The following is a 20,828-nucleotide window of genomic DNA, read 5'->3' as shown; positions in this document are numbered from 1 at the left end:
ACATAAAGTCAGTAAATAATCAAATGTTCCCAATGAAAGATCACTCAGCTCTTGAACAACATACTCTCAGCAGAGATGAGTTAAGACGTCGCAAGGGTTACAAGAAAGGACTGCAGTTGTCAATTTTGTTACTTGGAGAAAAAGGCAGCGGCAAATCAACGTTTTTAAACAATCTGTGCGGTCAGGATATATCGCTTTCTGATGGGGATTATGATGATGATGATGATAAAGTGACAAATAATGTAACACCAGAAAATGGAAACGCCATCGAAGATATAGATCCTGGATATAAAACAGCCCATTTGAGTCCTGGGCTGAAGCTTGTCACCAGAAGAGTGTATTTGAACGATGAACTAGGCGTACCCATAACATTAGATATCATATTGTTTCCAGGCTGCGGTGACAATGTCGACAATTCACAAAGCTCTGTTGTTATAAAAAACTACTTAGACCAACAGTTTGCAAATGTTTTAAAAGAAGAGGTCAGAATAAAGAGAAACACAAAAGAAACTGATGGGAGGCCTCATGTTTGTTTATACTTTCTGAAGAGTACTCCAAGAGGAGTCAAAAAATTTGATATTGAGTTAATGAAAACGATTTGTGATAAAGTTAATTTAATTCCCATTATTCCAAAAGCCGATGGTCTCACAGAAACTGAATTAAATTTACACAAAGACATTGTGCGCCAAGAAATCTCTCAGAACAATATACGTGTTTTTGATTTTAAAAGTGACACCCTAGGCGAAACATTAGCTCTGTACGATATGGACATCGATTCCAGTTCAGCAAAATCCAAATACGATAATGACACGAAGATCAAGGAAATATCGCCATTTGCCATTGTTTGCAGCAAAACTTTTAATAAAAATTCGGAAAATAGGGTTGAGCATATCAGAACGTACGAATGGGGTAGCTTGGTGGTCGAAGACCAAAACACCTCCGATTTTATATACTTAAAAGCAATACTGTTAGGTTCTCACCTTCAGGAATTAAAAGATGTAACAAACAACGTATTGTATGAAAATTATAGGGCTAAAGTGTTAACTGAGAAGAAAAACAACTATGATATTCCAAACTATAGCTATATCGACGAAACCTCAAGGGGAAGTGTCAGCAATGTTTCCACCAGAAGAAATAGTGCAAGTAGAACACTTGGGAATCCAGATACAAACGATGAAAATGCTTATCAAATACACAAAGAAATAGACGAAAAAAACAGAATTATTGAAGACTATCAAAGGAAGATTGATTTATTGGAGAAAATGTTGGCAGCTCCCCATCAAAATAAGGTCTAAATAAATATACGGCCTTGTTAGCGTTAGATACATATGAAATAAAATTTTATTGCTTTTTCAAGTGCACTAAAGTATAAGGCAAAATTTTTTTAATCTATAATATACTTTCTCGATGTGTCTCTATATAACCTTGTGTCTTTCTTATTACTGGCACGGCTTTGAATTTTCAGAGTGCAGTTCTGATTAAACACGCGAGGATTTTTGTTCGTGGATATTTGCAACGATGAGCAATGTGAAGTGAGCAAGATAGAGAAACGCCATAGAAAAGAGCATAGTGAGAAAATCTTCAACATCAGGGCTATGTCAGGCCAGTTAGTTCAATGGAAAAGCTCTCCAGATCGAGTCACCCAAAGCGCTATAAAGGAAGCACTGCATTCTCCCTTGGCTGATGGCGACATGAACGAAATGAATGTTCCCGTTGATCCGTTGGAAAACAAGGTAAATAGCACAAACATAATCGAAGGAAGTCCCAAAGCAAATCCAAATCCTGTCAAGTTTATGAATACAAGTGAGATATTTCAAAAATCTCTGGGATTACTTGACGAGAGTCCAAGACATGATGATGAGTTAAATATTGAAGTAGGAGATAATGATCGACCAAATGCTAACATATTGCATAATGAAAGGACTCCTGACCTTGACCGAATTGCTAACTTTTTCAAAAGCAATCGAACCCCTGGTAAAGAAAATCTTTTGACCAAATATCAAAGCTCCGATCTGGAAGACACTCCTCTGATGTTAAGAAAAAAAATGACTTTTCAAACTCCAACTGATCCATTGGAACAGAAAACCTTCAAAAAGTTGAAGTCAGATACTGGGTTTTGCTATTATGGAGAGCAGAATGATGGAGAAGAAAATGCGTCATTAGAAGTTACAGAGGCGGATGCCACTTTTGTACAGATGGCTGAACGTTCTGCTGATAATTATGACTGTGCATTGGAAGGAATTGTTACACCTAAAAGATATAAAGACGAATTAAGTAAAAGTGGAGGAATGCAAGATGAACGAGTTCAAAAAACTCAAATCATGATATCAGCAGAATCACCTAATTCGATAAGCTCTTATGACAAGAACAAAATTACCGGGAATGGCCGGACCACAAGAAATGTAAACAAGGTTTTTAACAATAACGAAGATAACATAGGAGCTATCGAGGAAAAAAATCCAGTAAAAAAGAAAAGTGAGAACTATTCATCAGATGATCTCAGAGAACGGAACAATCAAATAATACAAAGTAATGAATCAGAGGAGATTAACGAATTGGAAAAGAATCTGAATGTTTCGGGTAGAGAGAATGACGTGAACAATTTAGATATCGATATTAATAGTGCTGTGTCTGGCACCCCTTCACGCAACAATGCGGAAGAAGAAATGTATTCCAGTGAGAGTGTAAACAATCGGGAACCATCCAAGAAGTGGATATTCCGATACTCAAAAGACAAAACGGAAAATAATAGCAATAGATCTACGCAAATAGTCAATAATCCAAGAACACAGGAAATGCCTTTAGATAGTATTTCAATCGATACGCAACCCTTATCTAAAAGTTTCAATACCGAAACAAATAATGAATTAGAGACACAGATAATTGTTTCATCGCTTTCCCAAGGCATATCTGCTCAGAAGGGACCTGTTTTTCATTCTACTGGCCAGACAGAAGAAATAAAAACCCAAATAATAAATTCTCCTGAACAAAATGCTTTGAATGCAACCTTTGAAACTCCCGTTACTCTTTCTCGGATTAATTTTGAACCCATATTGGAAGTTCCTGAGACTAGTTCACCATCTAAGAATACGATGTCAAAACCCTCGAATTCTTCACCTATTCCGAAGGAAAAAGATACATTTAATATACACGAGAGAGAAGTAGAGACAAACAATGTTTTTTCAAACGATATACAAAATTCTTCAAATGCAGCTACCAGAGATGACATTATCATAGCCGGTTCATCTGATTTCAACGAACAAAAGGAAATAACCGATAGAATATACTTACAACTTTCAGGAAAGCAAATATCTGATTCAGGAAGTGATGAAACAGAACGTATGTCCCCAAATGAGCTTGATACGAAAAAGGAAAGTACAATCATGAGCGAGGTTGAACTAACCCAAGAACTGCCTGAAGTTGAAGAGCAGCAAGATCTTCAAACGTCTCCAAAAAAGCTGGTAGTCGAGGAAGAAACTTTAATGGAGATAAAAAAAAGCAAGGGGAACTCACTTCAGCTTCATGATGATAATAAAGAATGCAATTCAGATAAACAAGATGGCACAGAGTCTTTGGATGTAGCTTTGATTGAACACGAAAGCAAAGGACAGAGCTCAGAACTTCAGAAAAACCTCATGCAATTATTTCCAAGTGAGTCACAGGAGATTATTCAGAACCGAAGAACAATAAAGCGACGTCAAAAAGATACAATAGAGATCGGTGAAGAGGAGGAGAACAGAAGCACTAAGACATCACCGACAAAACACCTCAAAAGAAATTCAGATTTGGATGCTGCTTCTATCAAAAGGGAACCGTCTTGCAGCATTACCATACAAACAGGGGAGACAGGTTCGGGCAAAGACTCTAAAGAACAGTCTTACGTGTTTCCTGAAGGTATTAGAACGGCAGATAATAGTTTCTTATCGAAAGACGACATAATTTTTGGAAATGCGGTATGGTGTCAGTATACGTGGAATTACAAATTTTATCCGGGTATTTTATTGGAAGTTGACACTAATCAAGATGGCTGTTGGATTTATTTCGAAACAGGAAGATCGCTAACCAAAGATGAGGACATCTACTACTTAGATATTAGAATAGGGGATGCTGTTACCTTTGATGGAAATGAGTACGTAGTCGTTGGTCTAGAATGTCGTAGCCATGATCTCAACATAATAAGATGTATTCGAGGATATGATACGGTTCATTTGAAAAAAAAAAATGCAAGCGGATTGTTGGGGAAAAGGACGTTAATTAAAGCACTAAGCTCGATCAGTCTTGACCTAAGCGAGTGGGCTAAAAGAGCGAAGATCATATTAGAAGATAATGAGAAAAATAAAGGCGACGCGTATAGGTACTTGAGACATCCCATTAGGGGAAGGAAATCAATGACCAATGTTCTGTCTCCGAAGAAACATACTGATGACGAAAAGGACATAAATACGCATACTGAAGTGTACAATAACGAAATAGAATCGAGCTCCGAAAAGAAGGAAATTGTTAAAAAGGATTCTAGAGACGCATTAGCTGAACATGCAGGAGCGCCAAGCCTGCTTTTTTCTTCTGGTGAAATCAGAACAGGGAATGTATTTGATAAATGTATTTTTGTTTTGACAAGCCTATTCGAAAATAGAGAGGAACTTCGACAGACCATTGAATCGCAAGGCGGCACTGTAATTGAGTCAGGATTTTCCACTTTATTTAACTTCACTCATCCGCTAGCTAAATCTTTAGTCAATAAAGGTAATACAGATAATATTCGAGAATTGGCCTTGAAGCTAGCCTGGAAACCTCATTCCCTATTTGCAGACTGCAGATTTGCTTGCCTAATCACAAAACGGCATTTAAGAAGCTTAAAGTACTTAGAAACTTTGGCGTTGGGGTGGCCTACACTACACTGGAAATTCATAAGTGCATGCATTGAAAAGAAAAGAATAGTACCACATTTAATATACCAATACCTATTACCTTCGGGTGAAAGTTTTCGGTTATCGTTAGATTCTCCATCAAAGGGAGGAATCATTAAATCCAACAATATTTTTTCATTTTATACACAATTCTTACGCGGATCTAATTTAAGAGATCAGATATGTGGAGTGAAGAAAATGTTAAATGACTACATTGTTATTGTTTGGGGTAGATCTGAGTTGGACAGTTTTGTCAAATTTGCTTTTGCATGTTTGAGCGCAGGTAGAATGCTTACAATTGATTTACCCAATATTGATGTAGATGATACAGAGCCATTGTTAAATGCCTTAGATTCTTTAGTACCCAGAATAGGATCAGAATTATCTAATCGAAAGTTAAAGTTTCTCATATATGCTAACGAAAATAATGGTAAATCTCAGATGAAGCTTCTCGAAAGATTGAGAAGTCAAATATCACTGAAATTTAAGAAATTTAATTACATATTTCACACTGAATCTAAAGAATGGCTAATTCAGACAATAATTAACGAGGACACTGGTTTTCACGATGATATTACGGACAATGATATATACAACACTATTTCTGAGGTTAGATGAAATTATAAAAATATATAAACTCATAATTGATAGAAAGGGACGATTAAATAAAAAAAAATTTAGAGATTCTTAATTAAGTCTAAGAACATCCTCCCACACGCCAGGAGTGGTTAATGTTCAAGATTGGTATTAGTTATACACGGTAACCAACAACGTTGGTAAGGTCTTTTTCTTCTATACATGAATTTTAAGATCAAGCATATATTTTAGGCTTGCATCTTGTAATGAACTAACTTTCATAAATAGCTTTTCTTTTTTGTATGAGGTATAAGATGAAAAATGTTAAACATGATACAGGATTTAATATAAAATGGACCAAAATAAGGAGCAATAACGAGATTCACCCCAATGGGTGAGATGAGAAACGCCAAGGTAGTGAAATATTTTTGTGCAACAATTTCAAAGATAAGATCGGTGTTCTCCCGCAGTAGTCCACTTCAGTCGCATGCATGGCTGTTTGATGAGAAATAAAATGAGATATTCAAAATCTCATCAGAAAGAGTTGAGTACTGGGACGACACATATCAGCAACGAGACATAATCGTCAACTGTTTCCCTTTAGATGATTTTCCAAAGTGTGGAAATCACTTGCCATCTTATCTAACATGTGACAATGAATGTAGTTTTCTTTAACATTGGTGAAAAATAACTTGGCAATAGTAACATATTTCAGAGATAATTGGTACTTTTCGGCAAATCCTTGCCCCTTTCCACCATTTTTATGTTTTGATGAATGATTTTCCCCGTAACGTAAAAGATTCAAAGTAGAAACAGTTTGATGCGAATCATTTAAGCCGCTGAAGTTAATACCTTCTAGGCCGGTATCCGATAGGAAATGTGCTGAACGAGGCAAGTCTGTCACTGCCCTGTCCCCATTATCAAAGGAAAATTCATTTCGAATAGGATCCTCCATATTCAAAAAAGAGGTATCGTTAAAAGAGTTAACTAGGATTTCATTAATAAACATTGCAAGCCCTTCAACATTGATCTTTTTGGCTAACTTAGTCTTAACAGCTGCACTTGCACCATTATGGTGTTCATTTGCGGATAAACCAGGGACAAGCATACCATTATCTTTATTTATAAATTGTTGCGTAAATACAACATCAGGAAATCCAGAAAACTCTTGCGGATACAATCTTGAAAGTGTGGGAAGTAAAATAGAATTCGCAAGGCTTCTCAACTCAATAAAAATTCTCAGTAACTTAAAATTTGGAGTTGCTTCAAAATCCAATAAAAATTTGATAATTAGGATGAAGCAATAGTAATAGCCTTGTAAATTGAAGACAGAAAGCGCTTGATTATTCAGGTGGATCCTTGGCAGCTCTGGAGAATTCATTCTTTGGGAGCAATCACTTTCTTCTTCTACGTATAAAGACGAAATATTACGGATTGAAAAGTTCAACGCTACTAAAAATTCACACAATACTTCAACTGAATAATTCTTCAAAAAATTCAACCTCACAGAGTTCAAAAAGGAATCATATATCTTTGCTATTTGTCCTTTTCTAACCTTCTCAGTAAACGAGCGATCAATCTGTTTGATGAATCTCATTGACATTAAATTATTTTTCAAAATTATGGTGTCATCAATTAAGATCGCAATATTTTTATTGGTTGCTGCCATATTATCATTGCCATAGGAAGAAGTGTCAAGACTCCTCTCTAGCCTTTTCGTATCGATTCGATCCAAAAACACATGTGATTTGGTTCCTTTTCTTAAATCGTATTCATAATAAATCATAGATGACCCTAAAAATTCTGGTATTGAGTGTAAGTGTCCATACGTGAAACTGTAATAAAAGTTTCTAAAATCATAAAAATTTTGCTTTTGCACAACATGCCCATTACATATTATCGATTCACTGGCCCATTTTGACTCATTGTCGGGAATATAAATGGTTTCAACATCTTTTTCCTTTATAGACAAATCGAATTTAATATGGAAGAAACATTTCAAGAACTGACAAAAATCATAAGCCATTAAGGTGCATCTAATTTTTGACTCAAAAATGATGTATTGAAGAGGAGAACCAAATGTTAAAGGTTCATTGTTATTATTGATACTCTTCTCAGAATTTGCAGAAATTGTCGGTAAACAGTTTGATCTGATCGTTGAACATAATGCGGACAATTGCCTTTTCATCAAAGAGGAGTCAATTTTCTCCAAATAATCAGCAACTAGAGCGAACATGAAGCTCAATATTAGGGATTGCATCAACCAAATGTTCTGATAACTGTCATTTACTGTTGTACTGCGACACCTTCTTTTAGTCTCCAAAAAAGAATGTAGAATTCTTCTACTCATCTCATACAATTCTATTGTTTGAGATTTGTAACCGAACTTATGCAAAGAACCAAATGTGGCCATAAATAAGGGTAAACAAACGATTTTCGAAATGGACAAGATTTGATAGTGCTCGTAATCATATTCTTTATCTGTCCCTTGACTTAATCGATCAAACAACTGCGCGTTTTCAGCGTCATCATACCCATCCTCATTAGTATATCGTTGCAAGCTATCCAAATCCAAATCAAGCAAGCTTGGGTGAATAATAGGGAAATGGGGAAGGAAATTATTCTTGAAAAGATCTAAATATTCGTTCAATTCACTCACAGCTGGCATTAACAATTCTTTGGACAGCAAGTTTGGATTAGAGTCCATGACACTCTCACTACTATCATGACTGAACTTTTCATAGTATCTAAGCACTTTAATGCACATATTTCTCATTGGTTCATTAAATAGCTTTGATTCTATGGAATGCGATGGCTGATTGTTGTTCACAGTGGAGGCCGGCAGAGCTCTTGATATTTTCGATAACGTTAAACAATCTAACCCATAAAAAGTATAGTTGCCGCTATCTGGCTTTTCTTTCCTGTTTGACGTTGATAAAAAGTCTTCCAGGGATCGTTTAGACTCTTCTCCTTTCAAATATTGACTGAATATGGCTTGAACATCTCTGGTCATATTACATAGCTTATCCAGATCATCTTCGCGATTGGAAGGATGATCGAGTCCGAAAGAAATCAACATATCGTCATTGGTCCCCTCTTTATTCTTATAAATTAACTTATGAGGAGAAATTGGAGAGTTTGATAGGTTCAAATGGGAAAGGTCAATCTCATTTGACGTGGCGGTAGCACTTACGCTATCATCATGTAAAAGTTCAAATTCTTTTAAAACGGCAGTGGTCTCTAACAAATCATTACCTAAAGTATCATTATCCAGCAGTTCTTGAAAATCGACGAAATCAGGTTGGTTGTCTGATACCTTATTGTTATTGCTATTATTATCTATAGCAACAGTCCAAGAGGAGGACCTTGAATCCTTCAAATGATGTATAGTCGATTTAAAATCTGGGACGATTAATTTAGTGTCGTTTAATTCAGAGTTCATTGGAGAAGTTTCATCACTTTCAGATACTGAAAACAAATGATCATTATAGGCTTTTATCCAGTACGACGACGACAATAAGTCTGCGTCATTAAATGAAGCGTTCTTAGAATTCGTGTTAGCGCCGACATATGCGCGGGTTGGTGAGCCGGAAGAATATGTGTAGTTATTTGCTGATTCGGGCAATTTATAATCCAAATTCATTGTTGATCCAGAAGAATCAGAACGGTTTAATGCTATATTGAAATTGGAATCTAGATTTAGGTTTAAATCTAGATTCATATTCAGGTCAAACGAAGAGTCAAGTTCAGGATTCTTCAAGTCAAGTGGAACTAATTCAGGCGTAGAAAATTTAACACGATCCTTTGGATGTTGTTCTAGCGAAGATTGGTCGGGCAAAGCATAGCTGGATGCTGATTGTGCGCTAAATGAAGCCCTGCGCGTCAGTTTTTTCAAGTACTTACGTTTAACATTAGCTTCAGGGCTTGCTTTTCTTCTTGTATTGGCAGTAGTGCGATTCAAAAAATTACCATTATCTGGAGTACCATAGGTTGGAGTTTGAAACTTGACTGAGGATGCAGAATTTTTCCGAGCTTTAGTTATAGTTCTCGACACTTTCTTGGTATGGGAAATCGTTTCCCCTAAATTACCACTATGGATTTTTTGAGCATGCCTGATCAGTAAGTCCCTCCTAGTAAAGCATCTGTTGCAGAGGCCACAGGGATAAGGTTTTTCATTTGTATGCGATCTGTAATGTCTTTTCAAGTGCTCTTGTCTTGCGAACGCTCTCGTACAAACCTCGCAAACAAATGACCTTAGTTTCCCACTGGGGGTTCTACCATTAAGCCTTAAATTTTCGGGCAACTTGTCCAGTTGCTTGTTAATCTTGGAGTTCATATTATTATTTGTGGTAATGATCTTTCCATCTGGCGTCCTCTGTATCACAGAGAAAGTGTTTGAGTTTTCTCTGGAAGCTGATGATGACATTAATAAAATCGGTGAATCATCCGTTTCCATTTCTATTTCTTGTTTCTCATTATTGAAGCCGTTAGAAAAGCACGAATTCAAGTCAACAACGGGAAAGCCTGAACAATCGTTTGGTTTTTCTACGTTAGCCATAGTAATAGAGTATGATTATTTTTTTTATATTTTTTTTTTTTGGAAAACAAAATTCTTATAGTAAAGTAAGGAATAGTAGCAGAATATTTTTCTGAAGTGTTTATAATAAAGGGAGAACCGGGAAAGTAGCAAAATGATTGGTTAATTTATGCAAATCAATCTTATACTTCCAACGAATAAGAGGGAGTATATCAAAACAGAGTAACAATAAACTTTTGCTATGACACCTTTTCTTTCTTTCAAAGATAAAAGAATAAGGCTTTTCTATAGTAGTCGAGCAAATGTTGGAATAAGGAGGTATGGAATTTTGAAAATAGCCTGAGAAATTCAGATCAATGATATATAACTGTTGTCTTCAAAAGGTCTTCAAGGGAAGAAAATTTCCGATCGGAAGTCCAGAATAAATACCACAAGTATAGCACAATAAACAACAGCACAACAACAATAATAACAACACCTGTAGCGAAAACGTTTTCCTATTTTTAAGGCGTTGTTCTTTGAAAACCTGTGGCGAAGTAAAACATGAAAACAAATGAAAACACCGCCAAACCAAGAAAAGAACAACGAAAAAATATCACTTTTATTTAGTTCACAACGGCTAACTATCGACGTTCACCCTTCCTCAGTCTATCACATCGTCCTTAGCTCGAACAACGCCGATAGGCATCAAGTTACATTGAGCTTTACTGCACGTTCCCGCATGATGCCATTGACTAGGGCCCGCCCTTTCGGCAATCATTCTAGCATGTTCCGCATGTTCCTTGACGCCATGGTCATCCTTGCCGTCGCCTCCGGCGTTTCCCTTCCCCCTCAGCTGCCAGGGCGCCGTTCACACAACGCAAGCACACCCGGCGCCAAAAAACCGGGGAAAGACCACGGCGCTATGGTTTCGGAGTTTCCCGCCAATGGCGTTATAACTCCAGTTTATTTTCCTCTTCGTTGGTAAATTCCGGGGAGGCCGTCGGCGCCGGGCCGCAAAAGTAGGACGGGCGATCGGAGCCGCGCGGATGCCGTACAGAACTACATGATGTATTGCATTCTATCTATGCCAATAGTGGTATGTAAATATTTACGCATACTTTTATTGAAACATGAGAACAATATATCTTATAATACGGCACCAAAGCCGAATGTCAATTTAATAGAACGCACGTAGTATTCTTCAAAATTAGCGCGCACGCGATCTTCCTCGCCAACGGGTATGCCAGTCCACTTCACCTGTAATTTGGTTTCATGGAATTCTTGCGACTCATGGAAAGTCATTTCGATAGTAGAGTTGAAAGGGGCAGACCAATCCTTGAGTTTCCAGTGGAAAACAAGTTTCTTGTCCTTTTCGCATGAAACCAACTCGCTGATCACGTTGCCGCCAAAGAGCTCGAATTTTTCTTTGGTCTCCAGCTTCGGTCCGCTGTTGAAAAATTGTGCTGATCTGGTCCAGGCCAATATGCGTTGCTTATCAAGGAACGTTTCGTAGAGCTCGGAGGAAGGCACATTAAAAGTTGGTTCTAAATAAATAGATGTACTATTGCCGCTTCCGTTTTGGGGGACTTTGTTGGTGCTGGAGACTGGTGCTGAAGTTGAAGTAGAAGAGGGAAGTGCATTCTTTTTTGGCTTTGAAGCGGAGTCCTTGATTTCGGTAAAGCTACTTTTTTGGTTACCTCTTGTGTAGTTAGATTTCACCTGAGATTCGGGCACCTGAATGTCATTACCATGGGTGGCCAGCAAATCCTTGCCAAATTGTTGGAAAATTTGTCTCAACTTGGGCAATAACTCGGATCTAATTAGTGGCTTGGCTTCACTCAATTCGCTAGTCTCCTTAAATATAGATATGTCAAATTGATAGCTTGAGGCCTCGCTATCGAAGGCAACTTCAGGAACGTTAATGCTACCCTCGAATGGCAATGCCGATCCGTCCTTAGAGTCCACGTGTCCCTCTATTAACACCGTGATTTTCAAATCAAACAAAGATATAACCTTCCCCTTACGCTGATTAACTTCACAATCACCTTCAATGGACGAAACAGACTTGATTTTGGCATACTTTTTATCCTTCACCGAACCGGCCTCCACTCCAACCAGTTTCTGTTTGAAATACTCCTTGGCCCATCCGATGCAGTTCTTATCGACCCAGTGCCAGTTATTTGGGTTATTCACGACCATATTGATATATTGTTGCTACTATAAACGATTAAGAATAAGACTGAAAGGAATAACGAAAGTAAGGAATTGCCTCTCTATCAAAGTTTCCTATACGAGTGAACTTTCAAAATGCCTGCAGTTCTTTTTGTATTTGCATTACACATAAAAAAAAAAAAAAAAAAAAAAAAAAAAAAAAACTAACTACTTTTATATAATACAATTACAGATATGTTCATTCTCCCACATACAATGCGGTAAGTAGGCATTTTGAATCCATCTTGGTTTGTTGCGAGGCTTCTTTGTTTTTTCTTCTAGAAAATTCCATTGTGAACTGGGTAACACAATATCCCTTTTTTTTTTTTTGGGAATCTATTTCGAATATTCTGCACTTTTAAATTTTCTATCATAACGAAAAATCAGAGAAATTTGTTGTTGTCATCGATGGTAATCCGCCACCGAGGAAATCTAGCATCATATGCATACCACCACCTCCACTGTATTCGTCAACATCTTGAGGCAGCACCTGCGTGACTCCTTCGAGAAACCAGACTTTATCCTTGACCTCTGTGGCAAATCCTCGAAGTAGTTTATAATATGATCTCATAATTCTCATTGCACCTAAATCACCTGTCATCAGTAATGCCAGGAATGTCTTGTCTAGCAATGCTGGAAATGTAAATACCCGCAGAATAAAATCACCCTGGTTTTTTTCACGGTGCAATTTATCTAAATAAGCTAGTGTTATCAAATATGGCGAATCTAAGCCGACAGGATACAAATCGGCAATACTTTCATCAAAACATACCAATTCAGTAATTGTTCCAACATCAGGGTTAATGACATCGCCTAAATCGCTAAGATCAACAGATATAATGTTATGAAATTTAGATCTTTCACTCAAAGGCCACACAGCGGTTAAAATTGTTGCAGCACCTTTGACATGAAAGATCCAAGCGCTTGGTGACATGCTATTCAAACTTTGGTTTCCTACAGTGCCGTTACCACTAGCATTTGCTAACGAGTCCATGATTAGTATCAGGGCGCTGGCAACTAGCGCATCGGTGTTATTCTCAGATATTTCTAAAACAGCTTCTCTTAATAATCTCAGAGCGTCTAGGCGGTGAGATGAAACGTATTGCTCCAGTCCAGTTTCAGTCCTCGAAAGATGGGTGGCACTGAATGCCAACAAAGCGTGCATTAAAAATGGATAGTCAAATGCTAACTCCGGTATGTAGTCCCTCCATATTTCAGGCCCAGAAACTTTGGCCGCTGTAATCGTAGGCCAGACCTTTGTGCAATAATGATGAAACAGTTTCATGTCTATCAGGTTCAGATTGCCTTTGGTAGAAAGATCTAAAAGCTTAGCGATGTTACTGGTACCAGCAGAAACAGAACTTCGGTCAGCTTCGTTATTAATTTTTGAGGTCATGTCTTGCCGCGATGCATCGTCTTCATTCTCTGTCTGTGATGTTTGTAAACTTATCGTTGGTTCGTTGTTCTCCAAGGCTGCTTTTGTCAGATTTCCTAGAGAACTTATAGAATCTTGCATCTCTTGCCTATCATTCAACACTGCAGAGGGCGTTGATGGAGAAATGTTGCTGTTTCTGTTCATGTTTCTTTCAATCATTGATATAGGCGCCATTGTCGAAACCGCATCAGCCGCCTGAGGTTCCATAATACTAGCACTTCCCCCTTGGGCGTTATTCGATGGCGCTGGACTCTTCGTATCAGAGAGCTGACCATCATTCTCCTTTACAGAAGCAGCTGCACGTTCATGATGCTCTTGCATATTGGCCAAAGCTTCCTCTGCGTTGCTGGCCTTAGTAGCTCTTGAATTGCCGTTATTTATTGGAAACTTAATACCTAACAGTTCCTGAAAGTCATAGGAAACACCACCAATACCAGCTGTTGGAAAGGTACTTAACGACTTTAGGCTTAGCCCCATCTTACTTAACTGAGATAATGCATCAGCTTGTAATGTAGCAGCATCGCTGTTTAAAGTAGTTTCGCTTGTTTGTGATTGTAAAGGCCCTTCCTTTACCTTTTTGCTGTTTTCTTCCTGAACGCCACCTTCCTCATCGTTAGGTTGTTGCTCTTGCTGAAGCAGTACTTGTTGCTGCTGTTGCAAAAAATGTTGTTGGTATTGCTGGAGTTGTTCCTGTTGTTGTTGCTGAACTTGTTGGTGTTGTTCCTGACGTAATTGTTGATACTGCTGCAGCTGAACTTGCTGATGCTGTTGCAATTGCAGCTGCTGGTGTAATTGATATTGTAATTGTTGTTGAGTGTAGTTTTGGCCGGAAGGAATCCTGTTACATAGTAACATCCCGCTTAGACTATTTGATAAGCTCATTCCCGTGGATTGCAATGCAGGACTACCCGCAAGATCGAATGAACCATATCTCTCGTTTGGAGTTCCACTTGCTTGCTGCGCTTGGGTCTGTGGTTGAGATTGCTGCTGCACTTGCTGCTGTTGCTGAAGTTGGAACGCACCCATATTTCCAGAAGGCAATGGCGGTAATAGTAAGCCATCGATACCTGAATTCAATCTTTCAGGAGAACCAAAACCAATAGTGCCATTTTGAGAGAAAAAGTTATTCATCATATCTTTCTTATTGATGGTACCCTGGAGGCCCATACTTAGAGGAGTCATATTGTTTTTGTCCTCTATAGGGGCCGATGACTTTTCCTCGCTCTCACTCTTAGTTGTAGAGGCGCTTGATGGAAAGGAATCATTGGATGAGCCTGAAGCTTTTACCGCTGATTGGATATCATTGAACGGTGTCTGCTCCTTCTTGATCGTAGGAGGTAAATCTACCGATGAATCAGACTCCACGCTACCGTCTGCCTTTCTCGTGACATACTTCACTACTGTTGCTCCTCTACCTTTCCTTAAATGGATTGGTGTATACTGACATTCCAACTTCATATTTGTGCACTTCCTACAGGCTGGCTTCCCTTCATCACACTTAACTCTTCTTCTTTTACAGTTATCGCACCCATTCTTTGATTTGTTATGGAATTTACGTTTACCGGTTGAAGTCGTACTCACCTTTTTGCCGTCCACTTCAATTAGCTCGATGACTTTTTCTCTTCTTCTGGGTTTTGTCACCGCTTTCTTGTGATTCTGTATACCGACTTCGCTCATACTGCTGAACTGTAAATATTTGTACTTAACTTTTTTTGATTCACTATTTCTGGAAAGCTCAATTTTGTTTTAGTGTTGGATAAATGAGAAAAGATAGTTCCTACAACTTCAAAAAGTTAATGTATGTAAAAAATCGCTGTTTAGAGGAACAGTCAGCACTATCGCACCCTGAAAGCAATATCAATCTTTGACAAAAGAAGTGTCTACTTTCTATGCCGCGACTTTCCAAGTAACTTGTATTTGCTGATCCTGCCAGGGCGGCGCATATATAGATTTCGACAAGCACATTCACTGAAGACAATAGAATAATATTCGTTGGGCGAAAATTTGACGCGATCCCGCTAAGGTGCGCTCGTTTAGAGAAAAAAATAGCTTGGAAAAAACCTTATTTAGCTGCCACATTTAGACAGAATAACACAGCCACTATGGGAGATATTCACCCTGGGGATCATGTTTAGAAACAGGCTTAGCAGTAAGCGCAATTGAATTCATGGAATACACTCCGCATTCTTTTTTATTGCCGCCTTACTAAAATGTAACGCTAGCGTTAAGCTTTTTTCCTTTAACAGGGTTCCTGCTCGTTTACGAACAAACACAATAGTTTGTAGGGACCCGCTTCTGCATTTGGACAAGAAAAACAACTCAACGAAGTCCTAATAGGTACGCGTTATTACGTATTAGTCCACCTCGCACGTGAAAAGCTGGGAAGCGCTTATCAACTGCCCAGAGTTAGCGATCAAATTCAAAAATAGAACTAGCTGAAAAAAATATAATTAAATTTTATATAGGTTTATTAGTTTACATGCAGATACAGAATCTCGTTCGGATTACGCAAAGAATCAATGATCGTGCGGATCTTCTTTGGGTGGTTCTGGATCCACTGTAATCATTGTATCAATTCTTAGAATTGCTACACAAGCCTCCAATGCTGATTTCAAGGATTTGACTTTGCTTATGGTTGGCTCAAGAACACCAGCGTGAATCTCGTCCACAATTTTACCTCTAATCAAATCTAGGCCGTAATTTCTGTAGCTTCTCCTCTTAACGTCCTCTGGCTTGGCCATTTGACTAGCGGCATGGTAGGACCTTAATTTTGCAACTAATTCACTAGAATCCTTGGCAGCGTTAACAGCTAAAGTTTTTGGAATGATTAATAATGCAGCTGCAAACTCAGCAATAGCTAACTGTTCACGAGAACCAACTGTGGTGGCAAAATTGTCCAAATAGATATTCAATGCGGCTTCAACGCAACCTCCACCGGGGACAACATTTCCACTTTCAAGCGTTCTTTTGACAACAGAAAGAGAATCGTGCAAAGAACGTTCCATCTCATCTAAAGAATAATCGTTGGCACCTCTTAAAATGATCGAAGAAGATGAATGTTTAGAAGTACCCTTAATTAAGATACACTCATCATCAGAAAATTTGGCTTGAACTACTTCATCACAAAGACCTAAATAACTGCTTTCGAAAGTTTCCTCACCTTCTAAGTTAGACATAGAACTAACCAAAGTGGCGCCTGTAGCGCGTGCAATTCTTCTCAAATCTTCCTTCTTACAGCGTCTTACACCCATTATCTTAGCTTCAACGAACTCCTTTAAGCATAAATCATCAATACCTTTGGTGGTTAACACAACTTGAGCACCAGCATCAATGATCTTCTTCACTCTTTCCAAAACAATACCAGCTTCACGTTTACGGATTTGCTCCAATTGTTCCGGATCATCAATGTTGATTTGAACACCCATTGCCATACGAGCTTTCTGCAAGTTCAAATCCAAACATGCGATTTTCACATTGCCACCGGCGATACGTTTAGGCATTGCTTGAGAAGCAACTGTACAATTCAAAGCATAACCTGGCACCAACAGTGATTCAGTGGCAGATTTACCATGAGCTTTCAACACATTGACAGCCTTTACGGGATACTTGATTTCTCCTTTGGAATTTTGCGTCTTAACAGCCAAAAGAGCATCTACAACCATATTGCTGAAAAAATCAGAGTCAGCACCAATGATCTTAGAGGACATACTAGTCTTGGCTATATTAATTAACGTCTCTTTCCCTAAAGTGTCAACACTTGTGGAAAGAACTTCATTTATAAAACGAATAGCCTCTCTTAATGCAACCCTGAAACCAGTTATGATGGTAGTTGGATGAATCTTATTTTTGACTAATTCATTAGCTCTTTTCAACAACTCAGAAGCAATAATAACAACACTAGTAGTACCGTCACCAATTTCTCTGTCCTGTTGTTGAGCCAATTCTACTAAAATTTTTCCAGCTGGATGTTGAACATCTAACAAAGACAAAATAGTGGCACCATCGTTGGTGACGGTAAAATCACCAATGTCATCAACAAGCATTTTGTCCAGTCCAACGGGGCCTAAAGATGACTTGACGACGTTAGCCACAGCCATAGTAGCCAAAACATTCTGATTACGAATATCATCACCACTTATTTTTTCACCTCCTAGGAAAAGGGTATCTGAGCGCGAGTTATTGAATAATTGGGACATCGCTAAGTTATTACAAATATAAAAGTCTTCTGTCTATTGTTATTGTCCCTTTCTTGTACTCTCTCAGTGGCCTCTCTTTTGCTTAAGTTATTTACTCTTCATGTGATACCACCGCATTTCAATTTTTTTTTTTTTCAGTTCTTTGCCACTTAGGACAAGGTCCCTCGGCAAGTGAAAAAAAAAAATCTGAGATTATTATTTCAGTAGTACTACTGAGGATAAAAACTAATATGATAAAAAATATATATATATTTGCTTTTTGCTTCTGTAACATGTAAATTACTAAATCTATATAGCGCTCACCTTTTTCTCATATTAAAGCCTTTTTATGGTAATACATGATTATGCAGGGTACTGCGTGGACTTTTATTCCTCTTCTGAGGAAGATTCTTCGTCAGCATTCTGTAACCACTCAACCCACTTTACAGTTAATTTCTTGACTTCATCATAGCGAGGGTCAGTAGAAACATTATCCCACCATTTATAAATGACATCCTCCTCAATTATGTCATTATCGTATAGAGAAACCAATGCACTAAATAGAATCAAATCCGGTTTGTCAAAACTCTGTTCTACAATTTTTTCCATTATGATGTTCATCAAATCAATATACTCTTCTTCATCAAAGGCTTGTCTCTTGAACAACAGTCCCCACTGATTAAAAACCTTCACCACAGCGTCCTTGGGACCTAATGTTTGAGTTGCAATAAAGTGGTAAACTCTTCTCAATAATGCAGTTATTGTTGCTATTCTCACCTCATGATATGTCACGTTCATACTCATTCTCAAGGTGTTCAATTCTAATAATGCTGTGTCAAGATCATGATTGTTTTCCATAGCACGCTCCACGGTGGCAATACCTTCTTTCTCAAAATCTTCGTCCTCAAATTCAGAATCAATTTCTTCTCTATCCGTGTATATACTATTGACAGACATCGTTCTTCTTTTCTTTGTCTTTTTAGTGGCGGAAGAAATTGAATCGTCACTTAAGTATAACTCATCTAATTGGTTACTCAAAGTGTTTATTTCTTTGCAGGCTTCTGTAGAACTATCTTCATCGTCAGACACCTCGCTTTCGTAAATATAACCAACACCCTTATCTCCAACAATAGAAACGGCTAGTGTCTGATCATCAAGGTCTTGGTCAAACTGCTCATTGCTTTCATTATCATACATTCTTGAGCCGGCATTTTTTAATGGACTGGCAGATATTTTTGTGTTTCTATCTAAATCCATATTATCATCAATTTTAACGTTGAAACCAATTATACAGCCATCATTTAGGCGTACATTACTCCCTAACGTGGCATTAGAGGCAATTAATGAATGGTCAATTATACTGTTATTTCCGATGATACAGTCATCCCAAATGAAACTGTTCTTGATTCTAATATTTTCACCGATTTGGCAGTTCCTTCCAATCACGGAATTCTCAATTTTCGTACCCTCTCCGATTTTTGTTCCTGATCCAATTGCAGTGCACTTACCAATTTTACAGGATTGGGCCAAAACAACGTCTTTTTCCTTGTATATATGTCTTGATTCATAAGAATACGTTTGATCGTCCTGTATGTTAGAGTCTAAGACCAAGGGATAACACCATCTACCTAAAAAGTCTTGAGAAATGGTGTCGTAAGTTTGCCAACTTTCAACTCTTACAGCATATTCGTCCGTCAAATAGGCATATATATGCTTTCCCAATATATCGCTTGAAATGACACCTTTAACAAAGTCTGTCCTTAATGATTGGTAGTCAAAATTTTCTTGAAATATCAAAGGTACATGAGATGTACAAATGTCAATTCTACAATCGATGAGGTCATTCCTTATGACAAATTCATCGACATTATCCAACAATTCTGGGTCAATCTGAATGGAAGTCTTCTCTCTAGAGCTTGGTAATGGTAAATCTTGGTAATAAATACACCTACTGGTGGATTTGTCTAAGACAAATGCGGCAGGCTCAATAGTTCTTGTTTTTGGATAGGTACTCGCTTTGCTCAAACACATTGTCGAGATGTGATCTTTATCTTGCAAATGCATTTTTTTGTGAAATTCTAGCATTTTGCTGAAATCGATGTTAGTCAATACATCACCACTGACTAAAATAAAATCTCCAGTAATGATACCTCTATTATCTAGATCTCTCATAACATCACCCGTACATCTAGCTTCTGGAGACATAATGGTGGTAATTTTAAATGGAGACCAAGGCAAGTTCCACTTAGAATTCTCAATATAGTCATTAATTTGGTTGGCATGAGAAGAGCAAATTAAGAAAACTTCATGTACGCCAGCCTTAGCCAAAAATTCTAAGGTGTATTCAATGAGAGGTACGTTAGCCAGTGGCAGCAAACACCTTGGCTTGACAGCTGTCAGTGGCATAAACCTAGTTTCATAAGAGTCTGTCAAGACAACGGCCTGGAGACGATCTTCAACATCCATATCAGAGTTCTTTCCATGGTTGCCTAGTCCACTTTTCTTTTGTCCCTTTTTTCCAGCCATCTTTTGCCTTATGAGTGGTTTCTATTCTATTTTTAACACAAGACCACTTTTAGTTATTTTTATACTTATCCCACAAGGTGGTCCATCTGCCATCTTTGAATTGGTGATTTAACTCTTCGCATTAATCTACTGAAAAAAAAAAAAAAAAAAAAAAGAACTGAAAACCATCTAAAGTCAAATAAGCTCATGTAATACGGGCATGTTGCAAACGCGTGTGAAAAAAAAAGAGAAAGTGCTCGAGGTGGGGTTTGAACCCACGACGGTCGCGTTGCTTTTAAAGGCCTGTTTGAAAGGTCTTTGGCACAGAAACTTCGGAAACCGAATGTTGCTATAAGCACGAAGCTCTAACCACTGAGCTACACGAGCATTTTCGAAAGAGACGTAAATAACATTGTTATTTATACTGGAATTAGTACTAATAATTTTATTAAAAAAAAAAATAGCTCTTTCTGAGAATTCTTTGAATTTTGGGAAAATTG

General features: G+C 37.9%; 8 protein-coding genes and 1 non-coding gene across 9 annotated transcripts, besides 1 other annotated feature; 3 read left to right on the top strand and 6 right to left on the bottom strand.

Moving 5' to 3' along the window:
- Nucleotides 1–23: 23 nt before the first annotated feature.
- Nucleotides 24–1,295, top strand: SPR28 (septin SPR28; the record flags this gene model as incomplete). Its single annotated transcript, NM_001180526.1, has 1 exon — nucleotides 24–1,295. The coding sequence occupies one exon, from the start codon at nucleotides 24–26 to the stop codon at nucleotides 1,293–1,295; it is 1,272 nt and encodes a 423-aa protein (NP_010504.1).
- Nucleotides 1,296–1,595: 300 nt separating this feature from the next.
- RAD9 (chromatin-binding protein RAD9) lies at nucleotides 1,596–5,525 on the top strand (the record flags this gene model as incomplete). Its single annotated transcript, NM_001180525.1, has 1 exon — nucleotides 1,596–5,525. The coding sequence occupies one exon, from the start codon at nucleotides 1,596–1,598 to the stop codon at nucleotides 5,523–5,525; it is 3,930 nt and encodes a 1,309-aa protein (NP_010503.1).
- Nucleotides 5,480–6,025: an origin of replication (ARS427; Putative replication origin; identified in multiple array studies, not yet confirmed by plasmid-based assay).
- Nucleotides 6,026–6,069: 44 nt separating this feature from the next.
- ADR1 (DNA-binding transcription factor ADR1) lies at nucleotides 6,070–10,041 on the bottom strand (the record flags this gene model as incomplete). Its single annotated transcript, NM_001180524.3, has 1 exon — nucleotides 6,070–10,041. The coding sequence occupies one exon, from the start codon at nucleotides 10,039–10,041 to the stop codon at nucleotides 6,070–6,072; it is 3,972 nt and encodes a 1,323-aa protein (NP_010502.3).
- Nucleotides 10,042–10,573: 532 nt separating this feature from the next.
- YDR215C (uncharacterized protein) lies at nucleotides 10,574–10,987 on the top strand (the record flags this gene model as incomplete). The annotated part of the gene is made up of 1 exon (NM_001348814.1): nucleotides 10,574–10,987. The coding sequence occupies one exon, from the start codon at nucleotides 10,574–10,576 to the stop codon at nucleotides 10,985–10,987; it is 414 nt and encodes a 137-aa protein (NP_001335759.1).
- Nucleotides 10,988–11,148: 161 nt separating this feature from the next.
- AHA1 (Aha1p) lies at nucleotides 11,149–12,201 on the bottom strand (the record flags this gene model as incomplete). Its single annotated transcript, NM_001180522.3, has 1 exon — nucleotides 11,149–12,201. The coding sequence occupies one exon, from the start codon at nucleotides 12,199–12,201 to the stop codon at nucleotides 11,149–11,151; it is 1,053 nt and encodes a 350-aa protein (NP_010500.3).
- Nucleotides 12,202–12,583: 382 nt separating this feature from the next.
- On the bottom strand, nucleotides 12,584–15,325 carry UPC2 (Upc2p; the record flags this gene model as incomplete). Its single annotated transcript, NM_001180521.1, has 1 exon — nucleotides 12,584–15,325. The coding sequence occupies one exon, from the start codon at nucleotides 15,323–15,325 to the stop codon at nucleotides 12,584–12,586; it is 2,742 nt and encodes a 913-aa protein (NP_010499.1).
- An 839-nt stretch (nucleotides 15,326–16,164) lies between these two features.
- Nucleotides 16,165–17,844, bottom strand: TCP1 (chaperonin-containing T-complex alpha subunit TCP1; the record flags this gene model as incomplete). Its single annotated transcript, NM_001180520.1, has 1 exon — nucleotides 16,165–17,844. One exon carries the CDS (start codon nucleotides 17,842–17,844, stop codon nucleotides 16,165–16,167), a length of 1,680 nt encoding a protein of 559 aa, NP_010498.1.
- Nucleotides 17,845–18,210: 366 nt separating this feature from the next.
- Nucleotides 18,211–20,349, bottom strand: GCD6 (translation initiation factor eIF2B catalytic subunit epsilon; the record flags this gene model as incomplete). The annotated part of the gene is made up of 1 exon (NM_001180519.3): nucleotides 18,211–20,349. The coding sequence occupies one exon, from the start codon at nucleotides 20,347–20,349 to the stop codon at nucleotides 18,211–18,213; it is 2,139 nt and encodes a 712-aa protein (NP_010497.3).
- A 233-nt stretch (nucleotides 20,350–20,582) lies between these two features.
- On the bottom strand, nucleotides 20,583–20,715 carry YNCD0017W. Its single transcript has 2 exons — nucleotides 20,679–20,715; nucleotides 20,583–20,618 (listed from the first exon to the last, which is right to left on the bottom strand). It is a non-coding gene; the product is annotated as a tRNA-Ile (tRNA).
- Nucleotides 20,716–20,828: the final 113 nt, after the last annotated feature.

This window comes from Saccharomyces cerevisiae, chromosome IV, assembly GCF_000146045.2.
Source record: "Saccharomyces cerevisiae S288C chromosome IV, complete sequence".
Taxonomy (NCBI): Eukaryota; Fungi; Ascomycota; class Saccharomycetes; order Saccharomycetales; family Saccharomycetaceae; genus Saccharomyces; species Saccharomyces cerevisiae.
The sequence above is the reverse complement of the archived record's forward strand: the minus strand, read 5'-3'. Positions and strand labels throughout refer to the sequence as shown.